At 34.1% G+C, this 20,686-nt stretch overlaps 1 protein-coding gene across 1 annotated transcript; it reads right to left on the bottom strand.

Moving 5' to 3' along the window:
* Positions 1–350: 350 nt before the first annotated feature.
* Positions 351–3,955, bottom strand: LOC127848736 (uncharacterized). Its single transcript, XM_052381345.1, has 3 exons — positions 3,851–3,955; positions 3,627–3,722; positions 351–2,704 (listed from the first exon to the last, which is right to left on the bottom strand). Exons 2-3 carry the CDS (start codon positions 3,630–3,632, stop codon positions 1,361–1,363), a joined length of 1,350 nt encoding a protein of 449 aa, XP_052237305.1. The 5' UTR covers positions 3,633–3,722; positions 3,851–3,955; the 3' UTR covers positions 351–1,360.
* Between the last annotated feature and the right edge of the window lie 16,731 nt (positions 3,956–20,686).

Genomic DNA, 20,686 nt, shown 5'->3' with positions numbered 1-20,686 from the left:
ATCGGTATCAAACAGGCAAATAATCCACAGCATAGTGCAAATACACAAGGTGATAGTACTTAATATTTTAGGGATATGTGGATCAAACAACGACGAATCATATGTCTTTTTTTCATTCAGTATTTCTTACAAACTCTATAAATATAAGTTCGATGAACACTTTTTATTTTTGTAAAACCTCCTAGCAATGCTTGTCATGATGTTTTTTTAACTATTGATGTAAACATGCATCATTTTTAAATAGCCATACAGAAGGTGAGAGTAATATTCATAATTGTAGTGGCAGCTTGTTACTTTTGATCATTGATTTTATGGAATACACACATTCACAACACCCACAAATCAGCAGATGTATATGAAGTCATTTATCAGTGTATAAAACAACATTCATTACACTATGTTCACAATTGTTCTTGCACAATGGAGAGATTATATCAGAGCGTGTAGAGCACCACAAGCGATGTTACTATTATACAATATATGTTGCGTTTCTTAATATTATATAAAAGTGAATAAATTTCTTCAAAATGCGTGTTCAGTTATTGTGTAAAATCGTGCACGAAAATAATGTTTATATTTAACCACTTATAACACGCAGAACACGTCGGATGTGCCAGTTAGCGGCATTGTTTGTACCAAGAAAACGCAACGATTGCTCGTAGCAATATAACGCACCCTCATAGTCTCCTTCCATTTCATAGCAGTGTCCAAGCAAGTTTCCTGCAGTCTCTAGGTGATACAGGTTGATTTTGCTGCTTTTATCACACATATAGGACTCCAAGACTGTCAATGCATGTAGCTGCTTGTCACGTTGACCAAGTCCTCCATACGTGAGGTACTGTAGATAGTGCAGGAACGGACGTGCATCCACCTCAGCGCAGTCCATCCAACAATTATCGTTGTAATCTCGCTGTGCCACTTCCTCTTCAGACATATGGCGATTCATTTCAAACAGAAATATAAACGGAATGCAGTACAATTATTGCCTAACAAATTTGACACAGAATGAAAATTGAGATTCACTGAATCCGTTTTCACAGTTTCCGGATACCATGCTAGCAAACACCTGGAAATCACGGTCTCCTTCTATACATAGATCTCTACTTCCGCACACAGCCTTGACCTTGCTGTGATATCTCCTTTCCACGTCTTCCAACACTCTAATTGCCGCTTTAATATGTCCAAAACAGTACAACGTTGAAGCCAATTTTAACTTACTAGAAGCTACATCTGTGTTAAAAAAATATCGGAATCGACTTATAATGTCTATTTCAACAACGTGTCGAAGAAGCAAAGAGTGAGATGCTTGCATTGAATTATGAACAGCATACAGGTGTTCTATTAATTCTATAGCAACATTTTACCATCTTACATTCGAGGACATTACAAAAAGATTGCATAACGCATACTTTATACCTTGCTCAAATGTTGTATTAGACCCTTGCAACTTATAAATTAAATCATTTAAAAGAAAAATATATACCTCCATGTACACGAACTTCAGAAATAAACTAATGTTGTTACGTAAGCGTAGACGTCCAAGTTCTCCAGCTTCTCCTATTCGCCGTAGGCTACATGCGTGTAACCGATATCCTATATTATCTACTCTAATATAAAATACATCTTCTAAGTTGTTTTTTATCATAGAGTCTATATACACTAAAAGGCGTCTCTGTTGTACCTTAGGGAATTTTCCATCAAACAAGTTTACTCCTTCTATGATGAAATGAGGGAGCCTTCCCAATCGCAGCCATTTCCTTAATACGTGTAAACAAAGCCTAACAAGAAACATCAGGTTATGTTCGCACCACAGAGAAGCATTTGTTCTTTCTATGGTATAAAACATTATAGTTTTACAATGAAAACTGGTAAAAGAATCTCCGACGATATTAGCAAATAAGGATTTCTTTATAATTTTCAATAAAATGCAACATTTTATTTGTGTCATGTTAAAGCTAAACATTAACATTCGTTCTATCAGGTTTGGAGACAGTCGCCATTCTTCGCGCTTGTAATCACTGTCTTGATGTCCTGCAGGTACCAGGAAACACGGAGCTGCTCGTGCAGCATCAAGAAGCTGGGCAGGCGGCCAGTGTTTACTATTACATCTGTCTATCCAGTGTTGTATTTCAGGAAGAGGTTTGAGTACGGGCAATGCTTTCACATTGTCCACGTTAGGAACAAAGCTCACTGAAGGTCCTTTTTTTATTGCTTCTCCAAATCTTGCCATCCTTTGTTTTATAATACAATGTTCGTAATGCTGTTTCAATCGTTCAGCGCTAAATAGTACTTCTCCAGAATCTTTTCGTACACACTCATCTAACCACAGACTAGTCATCGGTTCCGGTGTGTCATTTCGGATGACTTGTAGCAAGTACTGTTGAGGTGGAGTGATGTCGTCGTTGAGCATCAGAAGGTTTATTATCCCAGCCTTCCAGTCTCCCCATAATCTTATGACATTCGCATATCCGTCACTTTGTAGTAAATCAATATCAGATTGGAGACCGGGAGTCGTCGTCCCTTCCGATTGGCTACCGAAATGATAAAATTCTGTAGAGTGTCCATTTAATCGGACTGCTATCGTCCTTAAACGATCCATCCGCAAGTATGTTTGTCTCCGCGTCATTACGGTATCTTTCCCGGCTCCACTGTCATCTAACACTTCCGACATCCGGATCGATAATTCTGTGAAGTGTTCTGGAATCTGAATATACACATATTATTTCACTTCTGATCAATAAGAGTATTTCTTATATAGCATTGGTATGAATATATTCTACATAGTAATATCATATGGCTGAAACAGATGTTTATGTCAGTTGCTTAATCTGAGATAAATGATATAACATATTTCTTGATAACTCTTTACTAGTACTTCTTAATTGATTGTTTTGTACCAAACGCGCAGAGGGTGTTAAATATGAAATCAAATGTATTCCCAACGTTTGGGATTACATATTATTTTAAAGTCTGATAGTTGAACAATAAATAGTCGGTAAATATGTACATAAGCATTAATTAAATCAAACTATCACAGATACACACAAATTAGTCATAATGCAAGTGCGATTGGATACTTTTAAACTGTCATTTTCTATGTAAAATCAATCTTTGGTAAACGTAAATGATGTTTGTTTAAAAAATAAAAATTAAGACAGCGTTTTTGTCAGTATGCAAATTTGGTTGCCGGTGTTGTTTTTCTGTCCGTCTGAAAGTCACTCTGTAACTCAGACCTTTTGTCTGTCAAGTATGTCGTCTGTCTGTCTGTCTATAAGTCCGTATGTCTGTGTCAACCATCCCAACGATCGCCCGCCGTCATGAGTATGCCCGCCCGCCTGCACGAACCATGCCCATCCGTCCACCCCCTTGCATGTCTGCCTACTTTTCTTCCACCTGCTCCTCTATATATGTGTATATATTGCATGTCATGTCACTCAGGTGTGTCTTGTTGAAAAATTGTATTTGCTGGTTGTGTTGTTCCTCTTTCCGTCCGTCAGTTAATTCGCCATTCCTTTTGCCTATCTATCTGTATGCCTCTCTGTCGGTTAGTCCACCCGTCTGATATATTGTGTGTTTTAATATGTTCAGTATAAACATAATAAATACAATAAATGTTAGATATGTACCTCCATATTTGTTTCAAGTGTTTGATCCCGCTTTATGTCCAACAGCTTTGATGTAGTGAACTAAATGCACAATCTTCTGACACGAATAGAACTCTCCTATTTTGTTGCAGAATAAGCAATAGTTAGTTAATTGGATCAATGAGACAATAACCGCATTAAGTGGCAAAATAACAAATACTATATGTATGATTGCTATGATTCGTCGAAAACAAACACGCACAAACCTTGTTCTTTATCCCTGATTTCCGACGCGAAGCTGGGCTTTAATTGTTCGTGTCCTCGTCATGCTTATAACATCTTGTACTTCTTTAAATTTGTACAGCCTAAGTGTTACAAGAATAAAGAGTTATTGCTTGGCGTTCTGAAAGGCACATACGACAATAAAGTACGGAGCAATATATTTCAGAGCAATATTCATTTTTCATGTCTAAGCTTTCAATTATTTGATATTGTACTATGAAAAATATATTTTTTGTATGAGCAAAAATATTTACAAAATATTTGATTTCCATTTCCGGACATGGAAGACACTATGCCATTGTCGACCGCTTAGGGATTATTTTTAAAATGTATACAACATAAATATAATTCGGCAGAATAATGATGGCTTATTATAACGGTTATAACTCGCTAAATATAACAAGGAAAACGTTAATGCATTCTGATATATATTTTTTTTATAATCTTGGGCCTGTTTGTATTTCTTTTTTTAGATTAAAGTCATAATGTATAGTATTGTTTATATCAATATGTTGGGCAGGGTAAATTATCAATTAAGAATGCGTGATTTGGTTAAAGTCAAGTCTACTGCAATTTTTTTGTATAGCTGTTTAATCATGCGTTCCATCGCCACTTTTTCTGACATCTTGCTTATATGTGTTGTTGTTTAGCGCTCTTTAAAAAATGATTTTGTTTGATCTTGATAACTATGTTTATGAAAGTGAATTTATACAACAAGATAAAGTTTATACTTCAGTAAAAATCCAACTCTTTCTAGACCATTAAACTACACTGATGTGTTGATGTGTTCCAAAAAAAAAACGGAAATAATCTATTTAATTTGCGGATATTTACTTCTGTTCAGTTCGCTTAAAATATTTTTTAAACTCCGTCATTTAAATGTCATCTTAAAAATACGTGCTGGACCAAATGTAATGATGATCTTTTCACTTTAGAAAAAAAAATATAAATATTCCAAAAATAAGATGATGACGAAGAAGGTGATGGAGAAGATTATAAGAAGAAGGAGAAAACAAGAAGAAAAATACATAAAAAGATGATGCTAATGATTTGCGAAAATCGAGAATGTGGTCTATGTATAGTTGCTCGAGCGCTCTCAACCAAAAACATGATTGAAACTAATCGCTGTTAGAGGCCTTAAAGTTAACATGTGTCTTCGATTGGCTGTTCAAAATACACTGAACAACATCTCTTAGCCTAACTCTTACACATACTATAATTTAATCATTATATTCTCCATTCACTGTTTAAAACAAAACACATAAGGCAGCCGTAAATTTACAATAGACTACCATTTCGTGAGCACTTCCGCATGTATTTAACATGATAATTTAATAACCAAGAAACATTCGCTAAAAGGTGTTTGTCCACAGAAGTGCAAACAATATTAATGCAAGGTTTCTTAAACATTTAAGAAACGAAATTTAAATGCGAATATCTTTTTTTCTTTGTTTCCAAATGCTCAAACAAAAAAAAAGGAATATACTTTTTTCGCGAATAATCAAACAGATAAAACATGATGAATGGATGAATAATATATCAATAAATCATTCAAAATTATTGCAACAATTGTTTTTGTTCTCTATGAATCCGAATTTATTTAGATTGATTTTACAATAAAACTGCTTTCTACAACAGGTTTCTTTTGATTCCCCAAAACTATTGCGTTAATGTTTAAAAATACATTTGAAATGATAAAACCATACAATCGCTGTAATAAAAAAATCATTTTAATGTGCTTATTATATTTGAAGTGTTGACTGATTTTACAAAAATACATTCAGAACATGTAATGTTTTTTTTCCCGAAGATGTCTATTTCAAGCTTTATATTTTATGTATAACGCACATTATAACGGGTTTTTTGTGTACAGTTTTTATGTTCGGTTAATTTAATGAATACGTTCGGACCTAATCACATCTTTCAACCTTCATGCACAATTGTATAAATATTAGACGGTTTGAGCGGTACACTTTGGAATAATCCGTGCCTTTCAATACTTAGCAATTTTCTGAGTTTATACGTAGAGCTTCCAGCGACTCGAATGGTAAGTAGTCCCAGAGCGTTTGATATGGCGGCTCTGGGAGTACATATGCATCCCTTCATAAAAACAATCGCAGTTCTTCAAACAGATTTCGTGCGCATCACTAAACAGACGTCATTCGTTACCAGGAAAACGATTAATAAACTTCAAAAACACACTAAATTAACCTGAATTGCAGCCAACGGACGTTACCCTTTGCATGCAACCTAAAAAACACACGACGATGTTTCAACACACCACTCTTGCTGACATTTGCATTTTGACAATTTGAACAGTGTAAATATTCGACATCTGTTCAACATCGTTATCGACTTAGGTCACATCAAATATCACGATGTGGAAAATATTGGTGTACTGCGACCTAACCGATAGCGAAACTTTTAGTCGGCAAAATTATGACAGTTTCCCAATATTGATGATGGAGCGTATGAAATAATAACAAAGTAAATCAAGAGTAATTATTTCTTGCTTTAATGGATCCATTTGCATGAGTTTGTGCTTTAGACAGATACATGTTGATAAGTTTTTGCAGTACCTCTATCAGTGGTTCTTAGCATTTTCAGTGGTGATCAAATTTTGCACCTTTGGACAACTATAGCAACCCTTTGGGTTAAAAAGCTCAGATTTAAATAATTGCAACTAGAACGGTTAGTAGCTGTTAGTGTTTGCAACAAAAAATAGACTTTCCGCAAAATATAAATCATTGCTTAATACATATTTTATGATTTATATAAGAAACTATAAACAATAATACTTACTCGCTTGGTCAACTGTGTGTAGCATTACAATCCGTGAATGTCTATAGTGACATCGAAAGTTTGGTTTTAAAGAGAATTTCCTACGACACACAGTAGTTTTGGGTAATTCCCGCTCACTTATGTTTGTTCTTGGAGGTTGCTTCAAAATGTTCATTGTCATAGTTAAATATTTTACATTTAAAGAAGACGTGTTCCTTCTCTGTTGAATAAACCTTTCATTTTTAAATCAACCAACCGAACGCATTCTTTGTATATGCTTAGTAACCTCACTTCTGTCTCATATCCGGTAGTTGCGGCTTACACGGAGGTTGTTTTCATCACTCAAGATCGGCAAACAATTTACTGGATTCCGGAGATAGCCTATGTATCACGATTGTTGATTTTATAACATTCGGAGAAAGGTTACGTTGCACTAAATTCAGAGTTGATGTAGCTTATAAATCCGAATCAATAAACTAGGCATAGTTTTATTCGAATCTATGAGGCCACTAATTACATAGACACACTTACATGCAAGGGAACAGTGAAACACACGAATTAACGATATCAAAGTATGTATTACATGATACATAAACTAAAAGTGTCGTGAACATAAAGGGAAACGTTACTGTTGATCAAATATCACTGTAATCTGGACTCAACCATTTTATGTTTACATTACCAATGATTGTCAAATTTAAAAATGTCGCATTGACCATTAAAACAATCAGTAAACCACTGTTGCATATAACATCACACCTTATAAGATATACAACATTATCTCGTCTAAAACATCGTAAACACAAAAATGAAACGGATTTTCGTGTTTTGTTTATAAATTTATATATCACTGAAATCGTTCAGCACTTGTACCTTAAAACCATATTTTTTAAATGTAACAAATTCATCATTAAATATATATTTGGAAATAACAGAATGACATTTCACATATATCTTCGCTACGTTTTTGAAATAGCCGAAAACTCCGCTCACAAGGAGTCCTTTGTAAAGATATGCAACTTCTTCAATATAACCTTGCAACAAACTTCTTTGTGATGTTAGAATAAGGCAATAAACTTCAAATAAACTGTGTGTGTTTTCAAACAATATATGATATTCAGTTTTAACCTATCGTTGTGGAATTTGATTTTTGTTAATAGCCAATTATATAAATGGCATGTTAGCAAGTTTTCGATTGACATTCCTGCATTAATGTAAAACCTAATTTGTGATCAAATGTTTGACACTCATATGTTATTGTAATAATGTTTTTTTAAACATATAGGAGTTATTGTGTCCTCTATAGAGAACGTTTTATTGAGTATTTTTACTAAAATGATAATGGTAATCTTATGCGAAAATGGATAATATGTAATGTCTATTAATGATTAGGCATTGCTAACCATTACAATTGGTACTAACAATTTAATGTGCCTTATGCCATTAGAGGCAAAAGTACTTTCAAATATGACATACTGTTAAGTTTTAATCCACAATTCGCTGCTTAAAGCCACACACATTGAAATGAAAATAAATTAAAGTATAAATGAGAAACATATGTTATTTATGCCAATTAGAATATATCTGGTGGTTACAAAGTAGAAATTCGTCTTTTTTGCGCTTTAAAACTTTAAAATAATCGCTTTTGTTGAAATGGATGTATACGTCTAGAAATCCTACTTTCGGTTTTAAAAGCGGTACCGTTTAAAAAATAATAAATAACTTGCTACCTAGGCTATAAATTTAATTTTATCTATGCCACTTAGAATACATCAGGTGATTACAATGTAGAAATCCGTCTTTTTTGCGCTATAAAAACTTAAAATTAATAATCGCGTTTGTCGAAATGGACGTATAAGTATCCTACTTTCGGTTTTAAAATATAAAAAAAAAATACTTGCTAACTAGGCTATAGATTTAATGACAATTTTGCACACTTACAAATTGCATCTATATTTATTGGTTAAAATGTATTTCATTGCAAGGTGTGTGGCTTTAAATTCCCCGTCCATCGTTGTTTTGCATATAAATCGTACAGCGAGAAAAAAACTTTACATAAATTCATTGAAATATATTTTTTATCGAGGTTGACATCTAAAACCTGGTCAAAATCGGCTTTGAATCGATAAAATTATATATAAATGATCATTATTACATGCAATAGGCGAAAATCATTGCAGCGTCGCGAGTTATGCAAATTATATCTATGTTTAGCTTTCGCTAAACATTATAAGCATATGGAAGATAAATACATAGATTTAGCAAAAACGTAGCGTTGCAACTCAGTTTCCGTCTCTAACAGATGTATTTGCATTTGTTCTTACCTTCTCTCCGCTAAATTCGCCCGTATCCGCAATTTTGTTTGTTTAGGTTTGAATTAACGTGTCAAATCATGAATATTAATTTGGTCGTTTTCGTACTTTACCGTACTCGACCCAAAAAATTAAAAACGCTTAATTGTTTGTTTTCAACCGATTTCAATCGGATTTTATGTGATATCCTCAATAAAAACACGTTTTCTTCCTATTCTTCCCATATATATGGCTATGAACAGGGAATTTAACTGTAACTGTAAAACAGAATTACTGTATTGCTACAATTCTAACTAATGTGTGATTCTGTGGTGTTCGCAGATGATTTGTAGTTGAGAAATGTGTGTTTAAGCCAAAATACAAACTTAATGCATTTAGATGTTTTCTGTGATAAATTATATGTCAGCAATGGTAGTGTATTTCGACGTGGAAAAAAGTATCAGCTATTTGCAGACAGAACAAAAAAATGTTTTATGTTTCAAAATCCGTAAACATTTTACTAATTCTTATTGTGTATTTAATACTCTGTTTAGAGTTTAAGAAATGTCCCCAAGAAAACTTTTGAACCTGATCACACCCAAGACGGATGGGGTTATGAAGGGAAACTGAGCAGATCTAATGGTTGGTTGTCCAGTTTATGTTCTAGGAAAGGGAAAACAAGAGTGTGAAGCTTCGATGCAAACTAGAAACAAAATTTGGCATTCTACTATTTCACTTTTTAAGAAACTGATTCCTTCTACCTTTTATCATGAAGTCATTGCTTGGAGAATTATAAGGCCTTGTCAAAATTATAAATATGGATCAATGCAAGAAGATTTGCCGCGTTCTTTTGAACGCATGTTAAAATAACCTGCACTTTGCAGCATTCAATCAGCATTTAATTCCAAATGATAAATAATAGGATGTAGAAATTGTATCGTATAGAATATAAGAAAAATCTCTTCAACCTTCATCACATGTGCATCAAAATACGATACAGGTCTTGTCTGCACATCTTGATCATTATAGAAGATTCTCCCGATCTAGCACCGATTCAAACATTGCCAAGAAAATACCCCCAAAAAAACTACAACTGCCTTGAGGTGTGCTTCTTTTTCGGCCATAGAGAAATCACAGCGCTGAAGGCACCGAAGTTGTTCGCTATTGCATCATCTTAAACGCAACTTATTTTTACAATTATGTTATAGCTTTTATATCGCAAGTTTGAAATGAACACAATCCATTCAAATTTATAAAGTCTAGTGTGTATTAAAGCACAGGTCGAGATGTATGTGCACTTTTATCCTCATATTTATGTTATAGAGATAACTTAGACAAAATAACAACAATATATCTCTTTTTTTTGTCACAATTGGTTGCTGCACTGGCAACCATCTTCAGAATTTTGGTTGCCTTGCTAAAGAATAACAAGTCCAGAAACATGTACATGTTCTGTTATGTGTATCGAATACTTTATCTATTTTCTTTAAATTATTGAGCAACAATTTTGCCCACATGACAAACTTTTAATTCATCATGTCTTGTTGTGAGCCGGAATTGAATCATTTCCTATGCCTAATTGATCCACAGTCGCCAATTTGTATTCTATGTTTAATTGGATTGAGTTGTTCAAGCTTTGAAAAAGCTAGTTGCCCTGCTTTTTGGCCCAACTGTAACCAACTTTTGAAATTGAGTTTCCTGTGCTTAATTCTACTGGCCCCAGGCTAACAGGCAACCACCAAACCTGTAAGTTATTTATGATGTAAGATCTGACAGTGTATTGAACTCATTCAATTTGCAAGTCTGAAGACATTAAGGGGACCTTTTCACGTTTTGGTAAATTGACAAAATTAAACGATTTAATAATTTGGGGAGTTCTGTTGTTGTCGTTATATTTTTTCATACTACGAGGATAGCTTATATATATAAAGTATAAAGTACATCTCTCATTGTATGAGAAAGGATGGCCGAGTGGTCTAAACGATAGACTTTTATTCCAGGAGTCATTGGTTCGAGCCCAGTTGAGGGTAACTTTTTTGTTTCTTTAATTTTATTATTGTTTTTTCTTTAAATGGAGCTTTAAGATCCAATGTTTACATTTATCAATATTAATCATTAAATGACAAACTGTGAAAAGGTCCAATTTAGATGTTTACTAAAAAATGCCACAAGGTAAAAATTAAGAACTCATTTGTTGTTTATTTGATTTAAAAGTGATTTTGTGTTTTTTTTGCCTTGTCAGCGAGGTTACTTTGAAGGTTTTATCGCTTTTATCTTTTTTTCAAATCATTAATAAAAATATAATTTAAGCTTCATTTTGGGTAAACAGGGCCTAATGCATATGAATTAATGGTCATCCCAGTACCAGAGACTCTCTTTAAACGAACACCATGCAATCAGAAAGTGGCGTCCTTGATTAGCTTGTGCGCATTGCACAGGCTAATCAGTGTGCACAGGCTAATCTTATTTGACATGCATTAAGCTCCGTTTTCCCTGAAAGCAGCCAATATGTACAGATTTCAATGATAAACTGGCCAATGTCGTCACACAAGCTGTTATAAACACTAGACTGACCAATATCGTCGCACAAGCTGTTAAACACTTTTGATTACATACAGGCTGTCCGGTGGTGAAGTATAAACAGGCAGTTGTTATCGTTCCTAGCGTAGTAAAGAGCAGACTGACTTGCAAAACTGCCTCTACATTAGATGCTCGCTATCGCTCACAACTAAAATGATATTGCTCGCTTGGAACTGATTTTCTCGAGCTCAGACACATTGGCCTGATAGACAACTCATTAACACTTTAAGCAGTAATTACATCCTTGAACTTTTACCCATCTGTATGTTCCATTTTTAATGCACAGCAGGTTTTTCTATTGAAACAACTGTGCACATATATAAGTATTTTGAAAACATACTTCTTAAATTTGAAGGCATTTTGAGACACTCTCGATTACGTTTTCCGGGAAACCGTTACTTGATGTCTTTGGAGACGATATTTAGAGCGCTGTCATAGAGAGAATCTAACTGTAAGATCCCGCTATTAGAGTGTTATAACATATCACTATGCTGAGATCATATCTACTAACCATCATTACTCTAACCAATATCATAAGTGCATAAATGTGTGTTTTACCCAGAGAGACACATTAAAAGCATTCTCATTTTCAAAATATAACTTCGTGAATACATGCCCAGCCAATATGCAGACTTGTTTAATATGCAACGTTCCGAGCAACTATAACGGTAGACGAATATATGTCATCAATTGTAACTTTTCAAATTAGGAATCGTACAAGCGTATAACTTTTGTAGCAATTTTACAGCTTTAATGAAATATAGTTGCTTATTTATATCGCTATTCAAAAGTGATTTTATGTATCATAATGCTGACACGTTTGGGATGATCAAAGAAAAAAGCAACCATTTTGACAATGTGAAACGTATCTTGCAGTCAAAGTGAAATGGAAAGGCATTTTTTGTAACATATGTGTAAACAAATGTGAAATAAGTCAATGTACATAGTTAACATACTTCAGTACAATATACAAAATATGCTGATGCAGATTTATACAACTTTTGTAAGGAAACGTTTGCTGCAGCTGGCACTTTTAACCCGAATAAGCTTTTGTCGACTTAAATATTGTTATGTCTAATTGTAAGGTTTGTAAAAAGCACTATAACGCTATACACATAATCTAATTTGAATGGCCTTAGTATTTTTAATATTTGTATTTTCATTTTTGCATGGATAACTTTTGTTTTCCCGTCAAGATTCGTAATGATGGTATACACATGAACAGAATAATCCGATGAAGAAGAACAGGACATTATTGTTAACAATTATGTGATATTGTTGTAGAGCGGTTTTCGCGTATAATGTATAAATTGGCTGTTATTGAATGCATGATCCTCGATGCACTTAAAAGCAATACTAAGCCATCTGTCATGCATAGAGTATGCCCTTCCGTTTTCAAGATCTGTTTAACGCTCCTCGCAAGCGGTTATTTCCGTTGAGCACGAGCGAGAGACCAACTTGATTTTACAAACATTAATATATTCAAAAAATAAAATACAGATTCCGAAAATATACGTTTGCCCCCAAGATGCATATAGTGAGTGTCCCGTCCGTCCGTTTGTGCGTTCACATGTAGATAAAAAAAATCAAATTCATATGGTTAATCTAGCATCAATAGTGCTTGCTACAAAGCTTTGTTCGTCTGTTTCAACTCTGAACACAACTATCACATTATTTTGACCTTGACCTCGACCTTAAACTGCACCCATGTATTTTGGCGATATTGTGAAGGGAGTGACCAAGTTACATTTATGTGAGGTCTGATAATAAGGAATAATGAGGAGTGCGTGACAACCGTTTCGGAGTCATATGTCAAGATGTGTGATAAACACAACGTTGGTAATCGTTATATTCGAGACTACAGTAGTACAACAGAAACAGAGAAATTGTACCTTTATTGGCTACCACAAAATGAATTTACTATTTTACGAGATAAAACATGTATATCTCGAGGAATAATATGCTATAACTTCATTCATTTAAGCCCATTTAAGACGGCGAACATATCCAACACACAAATATGGGATAACATTTATACATGCTTTTACGCGTTGTAATGTTTGAACAATTCGATGTCAAAATCTTGAAATTTCAAATAATTTTTTACACATTTAAGAAAATAATAGTGTTACTAAAATACGGTCAATATGTATGGTTTTCAGTAAAATAGACACGACTCGGTTTCGACATATTTCATAAACATTTTCCAAACTACTTTTACTAAAGATAATTGTAATTTGATTAAGAACACAGTTATGTATATTGTTTTATAATAACTTAAAAGTGGCCACCTAAAAATTGTATAATGATGTAGGTTGTTGTTGTTGTTGTTGATGGTGATGATGATGATGATTATGATAATGATAATGATGATGATGATGATGATGATGATGATGATGATGATGATGATGATGATGATGATGATGATGATGATGATGATGATGATCATGATGATGATGATGTTGATGATGATGATGATGATGATGATGATGATGATGATGATGATGATGATGATGATGATGATGATGATGATGATGACGACGATTTATCATTTTAGGAATGTAATTGGAGAGTAGTTTATGAAAAGTATGTTTCCCACATGAGGTACTCCACTGAGCATATATGTTCACTTATCAAAATACTCCGTATTTTGTCTAAGCCGACTTATTATAAATCTATTGTATGTATGACTTTTCTATAATTGTTCAAGATCTCAAAGAGCTTTTAGCTCGGCTGTTTTTGGAGAAAACCCGAGGTATTCTCATAACCAGCTGGTCGTCCGCCGTCCGGCGTCTGCCGTCCGCCGTTCGCGTCGTGCTAAACCCTAACATTGGCTCTAAAATCAACGTGTTTCCATCTACAAATTTGAAACTTCAAATGTAGCTGCACCTTGATGATTTCTACGCGCCATACCCATTTTTAAGTCACAAGGTCAAAGGTCAAGGCCAATGTGACCTCTAATAAAAACTTTAACATAGGCTCTAAAATCAAAGTGCTTCCACCTAAAACTTTGACACTTCATATGGAGATGCATCACGATGAGTTCTACACGCCACACCCATTTTAGGGTCACTAAATCAAAGGTCAAGGTTACTGTGACCTCTTATAAAAAACTTTTACATAGGCTCTAAAATAATTTAAAAAACTAGCTCAAAAATGAAAGTATTCTATCTACAGATGCATAGTCTCTCAGATGAGTTCTTCTCGCCACTTACCTTTCTTCCTTTTCGTCTGACAAGCTTTCATTTATTCAAAACTGCACCCACAGCCGAGCGTTGGCACCCGCTATGCGGTGCTCTTGTTTTGCTTGTAACACAGCCTTACATTGACATAGCGCTTAACGGAAAGAATTCGTCGGCGTTTAAGTGTCTATAACGATATTGACGATAAGCATTACCTAATTACGAGTATTGTAATGACATATTTTTCTTCAATAGTGAAATGTTTTTTTTCCTTTCTTTCATTTCATGTCTTCTTATTTTTGTACAAATTTTGGTAAAAAATACGCTGGCAAATGTCCATCAATGTTCTCTCTGTCTGCCTGTTAACGTTTTTAATTTATTTTTAATTCATAACGCAATCTTGGAAGAGATTGTTTAATTATTGTATGATTATGTCTTATAACCGGTTCGTCTTTCACCGACACCATGCACTACATCAGTTAGATATTTGAACAAAGTTTTCATTACACCATTCGTAATCAGTTGAGGTTCCCAATCCCACTTTGATGTTTAAATGGTTGCAAATTATGTTATATCGAACGTTAGACAATTATTCTATATTAAAATAAAATATTAAGTTTGCGACATTGGCACAGATGTTCGTTAAAACACCATGTTGTCCAAATGGAATGTTAAACCTGAACATTATTAAATCTTTACAGACGTAAAGTTGGATATGTTGTCATTGTCTTAAAAATACCACTATTAATATAAACAATTACCCTCTGCAGGACGCAGAAGGAAGTTTCGTTAAATACTTTACAAAAGAACAATGACTACGCACTTGAACCAGCGTTTGAGAACTGTGATTGTTCTGCTTAACAAGGAAGCTTTTAGACATCTTTATTTTAATAAGGAGAATTTTCACTTGATACTAAGTGATATCCTTAGGACATACACAACTAAACAATACCATCAATTTGATTATGTACTTGAAGAACTGTATTTCCATGAAAACTATTGTCTGCTTAACAATATGTTTGTGATGATTCAACTTTTACACTTCAATGTTATTATTGTAACCCAGTTTTAAGCTCTTGAAAACAATCCCCACAATATTACATGTACGCTTATTGTAGTTGTTCAGTACATTTATAGTCATATATTTACACAGTCATATGCTATCCATATTGTAACGTAATGTACATATAATATATATAATAATAGAATTTATCTCATAGAACCTTCGGGTAGGGTATACATATAATATATATAATAATAGAAAAAAATCATTTGAAAGAGTGAGTTGTGTAACGTCATAGAACTTTCGGGTAGGGTATACATATAATATATATAATCATAGAATTTATCTCATTGTACATTATTGTGTTGTTATTGTCGTGTTATTGTTGTATAAACAAACTAATTTAGGAAATAGAACCTTCGGGTAGGGTGTAATGAAATTTGAAATTGATTATGTAGATGTGTAATGTAATGGGTTATAATGAATATGTTACTTTATGAAAAGTCAATAGAAATATTTCAGCGAGATGTAACTAACAGAAAACATGGGGGTCGTGACTCGCAAAATGCATATAGGCAATTAGTAAATCCATTAAGCAAGATTCGTGACTCGTAAAATGCATATAAATGGTTGGTAAATACGTTAAGCGAGAGGACTGACGTTCCGATGCGTGTTCCAGGTGTGAATACACCTGTGAACACAAATTGGCTTGTCAAATTACATAGGGGCCCGCGATTACAGGCGGTGTAAAATCTGTAGGGATCATACATCATCTGTCTATATACGTCAAGATACACACATTGACGTCCATTACTTGTTGACAGGCGTGGGTCACGAATTAAGCGAATACACAACGGGATCAGTATAAATAATCCTCAAAATAGGCAGACGGGGCCTCGCTTTCTCTTAGGAATTATTCACGTTATGTTATTTACTTTGACTTTGAAATTATTATAGTACAATTTTGGTGTTAGGGAATAGAGTAAAATAAAAGAAATATTTTAGACATCAGAGACTTGTTTTATCTTCACTAAAGTACATCCGATTACGTGACACGTGTTTAACTGGTGCGCGGTGACCAGAGGATCAACCAGAAGTACCACTTCTTTCACAAGAATTAGCTAATAAAGTACTTAAGGGTTGTGAAGGATTCGCCGTAGCATATTTGGATGATATTCTAATATTTTCACCTGACTTACAATCTCATTTATCACACGTAGATACAGTACTGCAAAGTCTCAGTAAGCATAACCTAAAGCTTAAACTATCAAAATGTCAATTCTTACAAAGGGAGACTAGATACCTAGGCTTCATTATAGATGAAAACGGTATAAGACCAGATCCGTTAAAAGTAGAAGCGATCCGACAATTCCCTAGACCAAAGTGCGTACGCGATGTACGATCTATCTTAGGTGCAGCGGGATTTTATAGGAGATTCTGTCCGTCGTATTCAGAAGTAGTAGAGCCTCTCATTAATCTCACGAGAAAGAATGTCCCATTTACATGGTCAAAGCAATGTGAAGATAGTTTCTTACAATTAAAAGACTCGTTCACGCAAATTCCTTACCTTTCCTATCCGGACCCGAATAAAGGTTATATTCTGTATACAGATGCTTCAGATAAATGCATTGGATCTTGTTTAACTCAAAAATGCGGGGATAATGAAACCGGAGATTATGTAGGGGAAAAACCGATATTCTTTCTATCACACCGATTAAACCCAACGCAATGTAAATATAGTACTATTGAGAAAGAATGTTACAGCATATTTTACAGTCTAAATAAATTACACCATTATTTACACAACGCCGAATTTGTTATCAAAACGGATCATCGCCCGTTAAAATTCCTTCTTGAATCTCCGATGCAAAACAAGAAAGTACAATTATGGGCCTTAAGTATAGCAGGTTACAATTGCAAAATTGAGTATATATCGGGAAAAAAGAACATAATTGCCGACTTTCTAAGCCGACCACCGAATACCAAAATAACGAATGACCGAGACGAACAAACGGAAATAGAATTAGATATTAACGATAAACATTATACGATTAGTTCGGAAATAAATAGACAAAACCAGGCGCGCGAAATTAATGTAATTGACTCTACGCATATCGATCACAGACAAGTAATTGATACTAGCACGATCCCACAAACGGTTATGAATAACGAGACAATCGAACCCGATAAAATAAACGATTGTAACATGGAAATTGAACAAGGAAAAGACCCACACATATCTGAGATTAAAACGAGATTAAAATTAGGGAAACTAAACAAACACGAAGATGGAAAATTCATTATGGTTGATGAGATATTATACTATATATCGAGCGTCGATGAAGAACCTACCTTTAGGCTTTTTGTACCTAAACACCTGACAGGTTTAATTATTAATCAATATCATGACGAAAATGGACACGGTGGTTCTCAAAGACTTTTTCATACCATAAAAGAGAAATATTATTGGCCTAAAATGTTCAAAGAATTGCATGATTACGTGTCGAAATGTATTGTCTGTCAAACTAGAAACTTGAAAGCAATTAAAGCTCCCGTATCATCAGAAACCGCAATACCACCATTCCCTTTCTCGGTCGTTTCCATAGATATATGCGGACCATACCCAACAACGCTTTCCGGAAATAGATATATAATATGTTTCGTGGATCAATTTTCAGGATATATAGAGGCTTTTCCGTCGCCGGATAAGTCATCCGATAGCGTAATACACCTGTTAGTAAACGAGATTTATTGTCGTCATTCATGTCCCATAAGGATAATTACCGATAATGGTAAAGAGTTTACTAGTACGGCGTTTACAGAAACATTAAAATCCCTGAATATCCAACATGTCAAAACGTCCACATATCACACAGAAGCTAACGGTAAAAATGAACGCTCTCACTCGACTATGAACAATATACTATCAAAACGCGTTCAAGAAAACGTACAACAATGGGATTTACATTTAAACATGTCTTTGGCAGCTATGCGATTTTCCCATTCAGAAATATCAAAACATTCGCCTTTCTTTTTAGTATTTAACAGAGACCCCATCCTACCAATAGACAATTTGTTAAAACCTAGGCGTAAATATCACGGCGAAGATTATCATAAAATAATATTAGAAGAACAACACAAATCATTTAAAAAGGTGTGTGCACAAATTCAAAAATCTAAAGATAAACAAGCCGAATATGCGAATAAAAATACAAAAGACATTAAATTCGAGATTAATGACCCCGTTTACTATAAGAACTTACACCGTACAAATAAATTAGACAGTAAATGGAGACCATATTATCGTATTATCGAACAAAAATCACCGTTAACATACATAATAAAGAATCAATTAGACAACTCAACTATTAAAGTCCATGCTGACCAAATAAGACATGCTAATATAAATGAGTGGCCTATATCAAATACTAATATGGGACGCCCCATAAGGAAAGCAAATTTAGCTTTTGCCGAAACTAGTGAGTCTGATAGTGATTTAAGTAAGTCAATACAAGGGTTACCTATCATAAATAGGCAAACTCGTCAAATTCGGGACAATTCTGACGAGGAGGAAGACATCCCCTTAGCAGAATTGCAAAAACATTTACGGAAAAAACAATTCAAATACAATGCGTCAAACTCTAGCGAATCTGACACACATCAATACGATAGGGCTGAACAACAATATCCGCCCCCACGTCAATCGGACACCGATTCGACCGATAATCACATGCTGTGTAACGTAATGTACATATAATATATATAATAATAGAATTTATCTCATAGAACCTTCGGGTAGGGTATACATATAATATATATAATAATAGAAAAAAATCATTTGAAAGAGTGAGTTGTGTAACGTCATAGAACTTTCGGGTAGGGTATACATATATTATATATAATCATAGAATTTATCTCATTGTACATTATTGTGTTGTTATTGTCGTGTTATTGTTGTATAAACAAACTAATTTAGGAAATAGAACCTTCGGGTAGGGTGTAATGAAATTTGAAATTGATTATGTAGATGTGTAATGTAATGGGTTATAATGAATATGTTACGTTATGAAAAGTCAATAGAAATATTTCAGCGAGATGTAACTAACAGAAAACATGGGGGTCGTGACTCGCAAAATGCATATAGGCAATTAGTAAATCCATTAAGCAAGATTCGTGACTCGTAAAATGCATATAAATGGTTGGTAAATACGTTAAGCGAGAGGACTGACGTTCCGATGCGTGTTCCAGGTGTGAATACACCTGTGAACACAAATTGGCTTGTCAAATTACATAGGGGCCCGCGATTACAGGCGGTGTAAAATCTGTAGGGATCATACATCATCTGTCTATATACGTCAAGATACACACATTGACGTCCATTACTTGTTGACAGGCGTGGGTCACGAATTAAGCGAATACACAACGGGATCAGTATAAATAATCCTCAAAATAGGCAGACGGGGCCTCGCTTCCTCTTAGGAATTATTCACGTTATGTTATTTACTTTGACTTTGAAATTATTATAGTACAATTTTGGTGTTAGGGAATAGAGTAAAATAAAAGAAATATTTTAGACATCAGAGACTTGTTTTATCTTCACTAAAGTACATCCGATTACGTGACAATATATACCAATGGCATGTATACCCAACGATTGTTATCATTATAATTAAATGCTTCAGAAGGATTGGCCTTCAATGTTTGGGACAATATGGTATCTACAACGCTGAGAAATTGGAAGTCCTTTGTAGTTAAATTTAAAATTTAGGAAAAAGTGCATGATTTAAATTAAAAGAAATTCAGTTTCAAATGGCTTCTGCTATAAAATAAATTAACAACAACATCCTCTTCTATTTTAACAATAAATTTCGCAATTCTTATTAGATTCTTTTAAGGTCGCTATGAAGTAAAGGACATGGTTCACTTAGGCTTTCGATGTAATCGAGCTAAAATAAATATGTTAAGACTAATGAAACTACATTG

The sequence above is a fragment of the Dreissena polymorpha genome, chromosome 10 (genome assembly GCF_020536995.1).
Source record: "Dreissena polymorpha isolate Duluth1 chromosome 10, UMN_Dpol_1.0, whole genome shotgun sequence".
Lineage (NCBI taxonomy): Eukaryota > Metazoa > Mollusca > Bivalvia > Myida > Dreissenidae > Dreissena > Dreissena polymorpha.
This window is presented reverse-complemented; position numbering and strand designations above follow the sequence as displayed.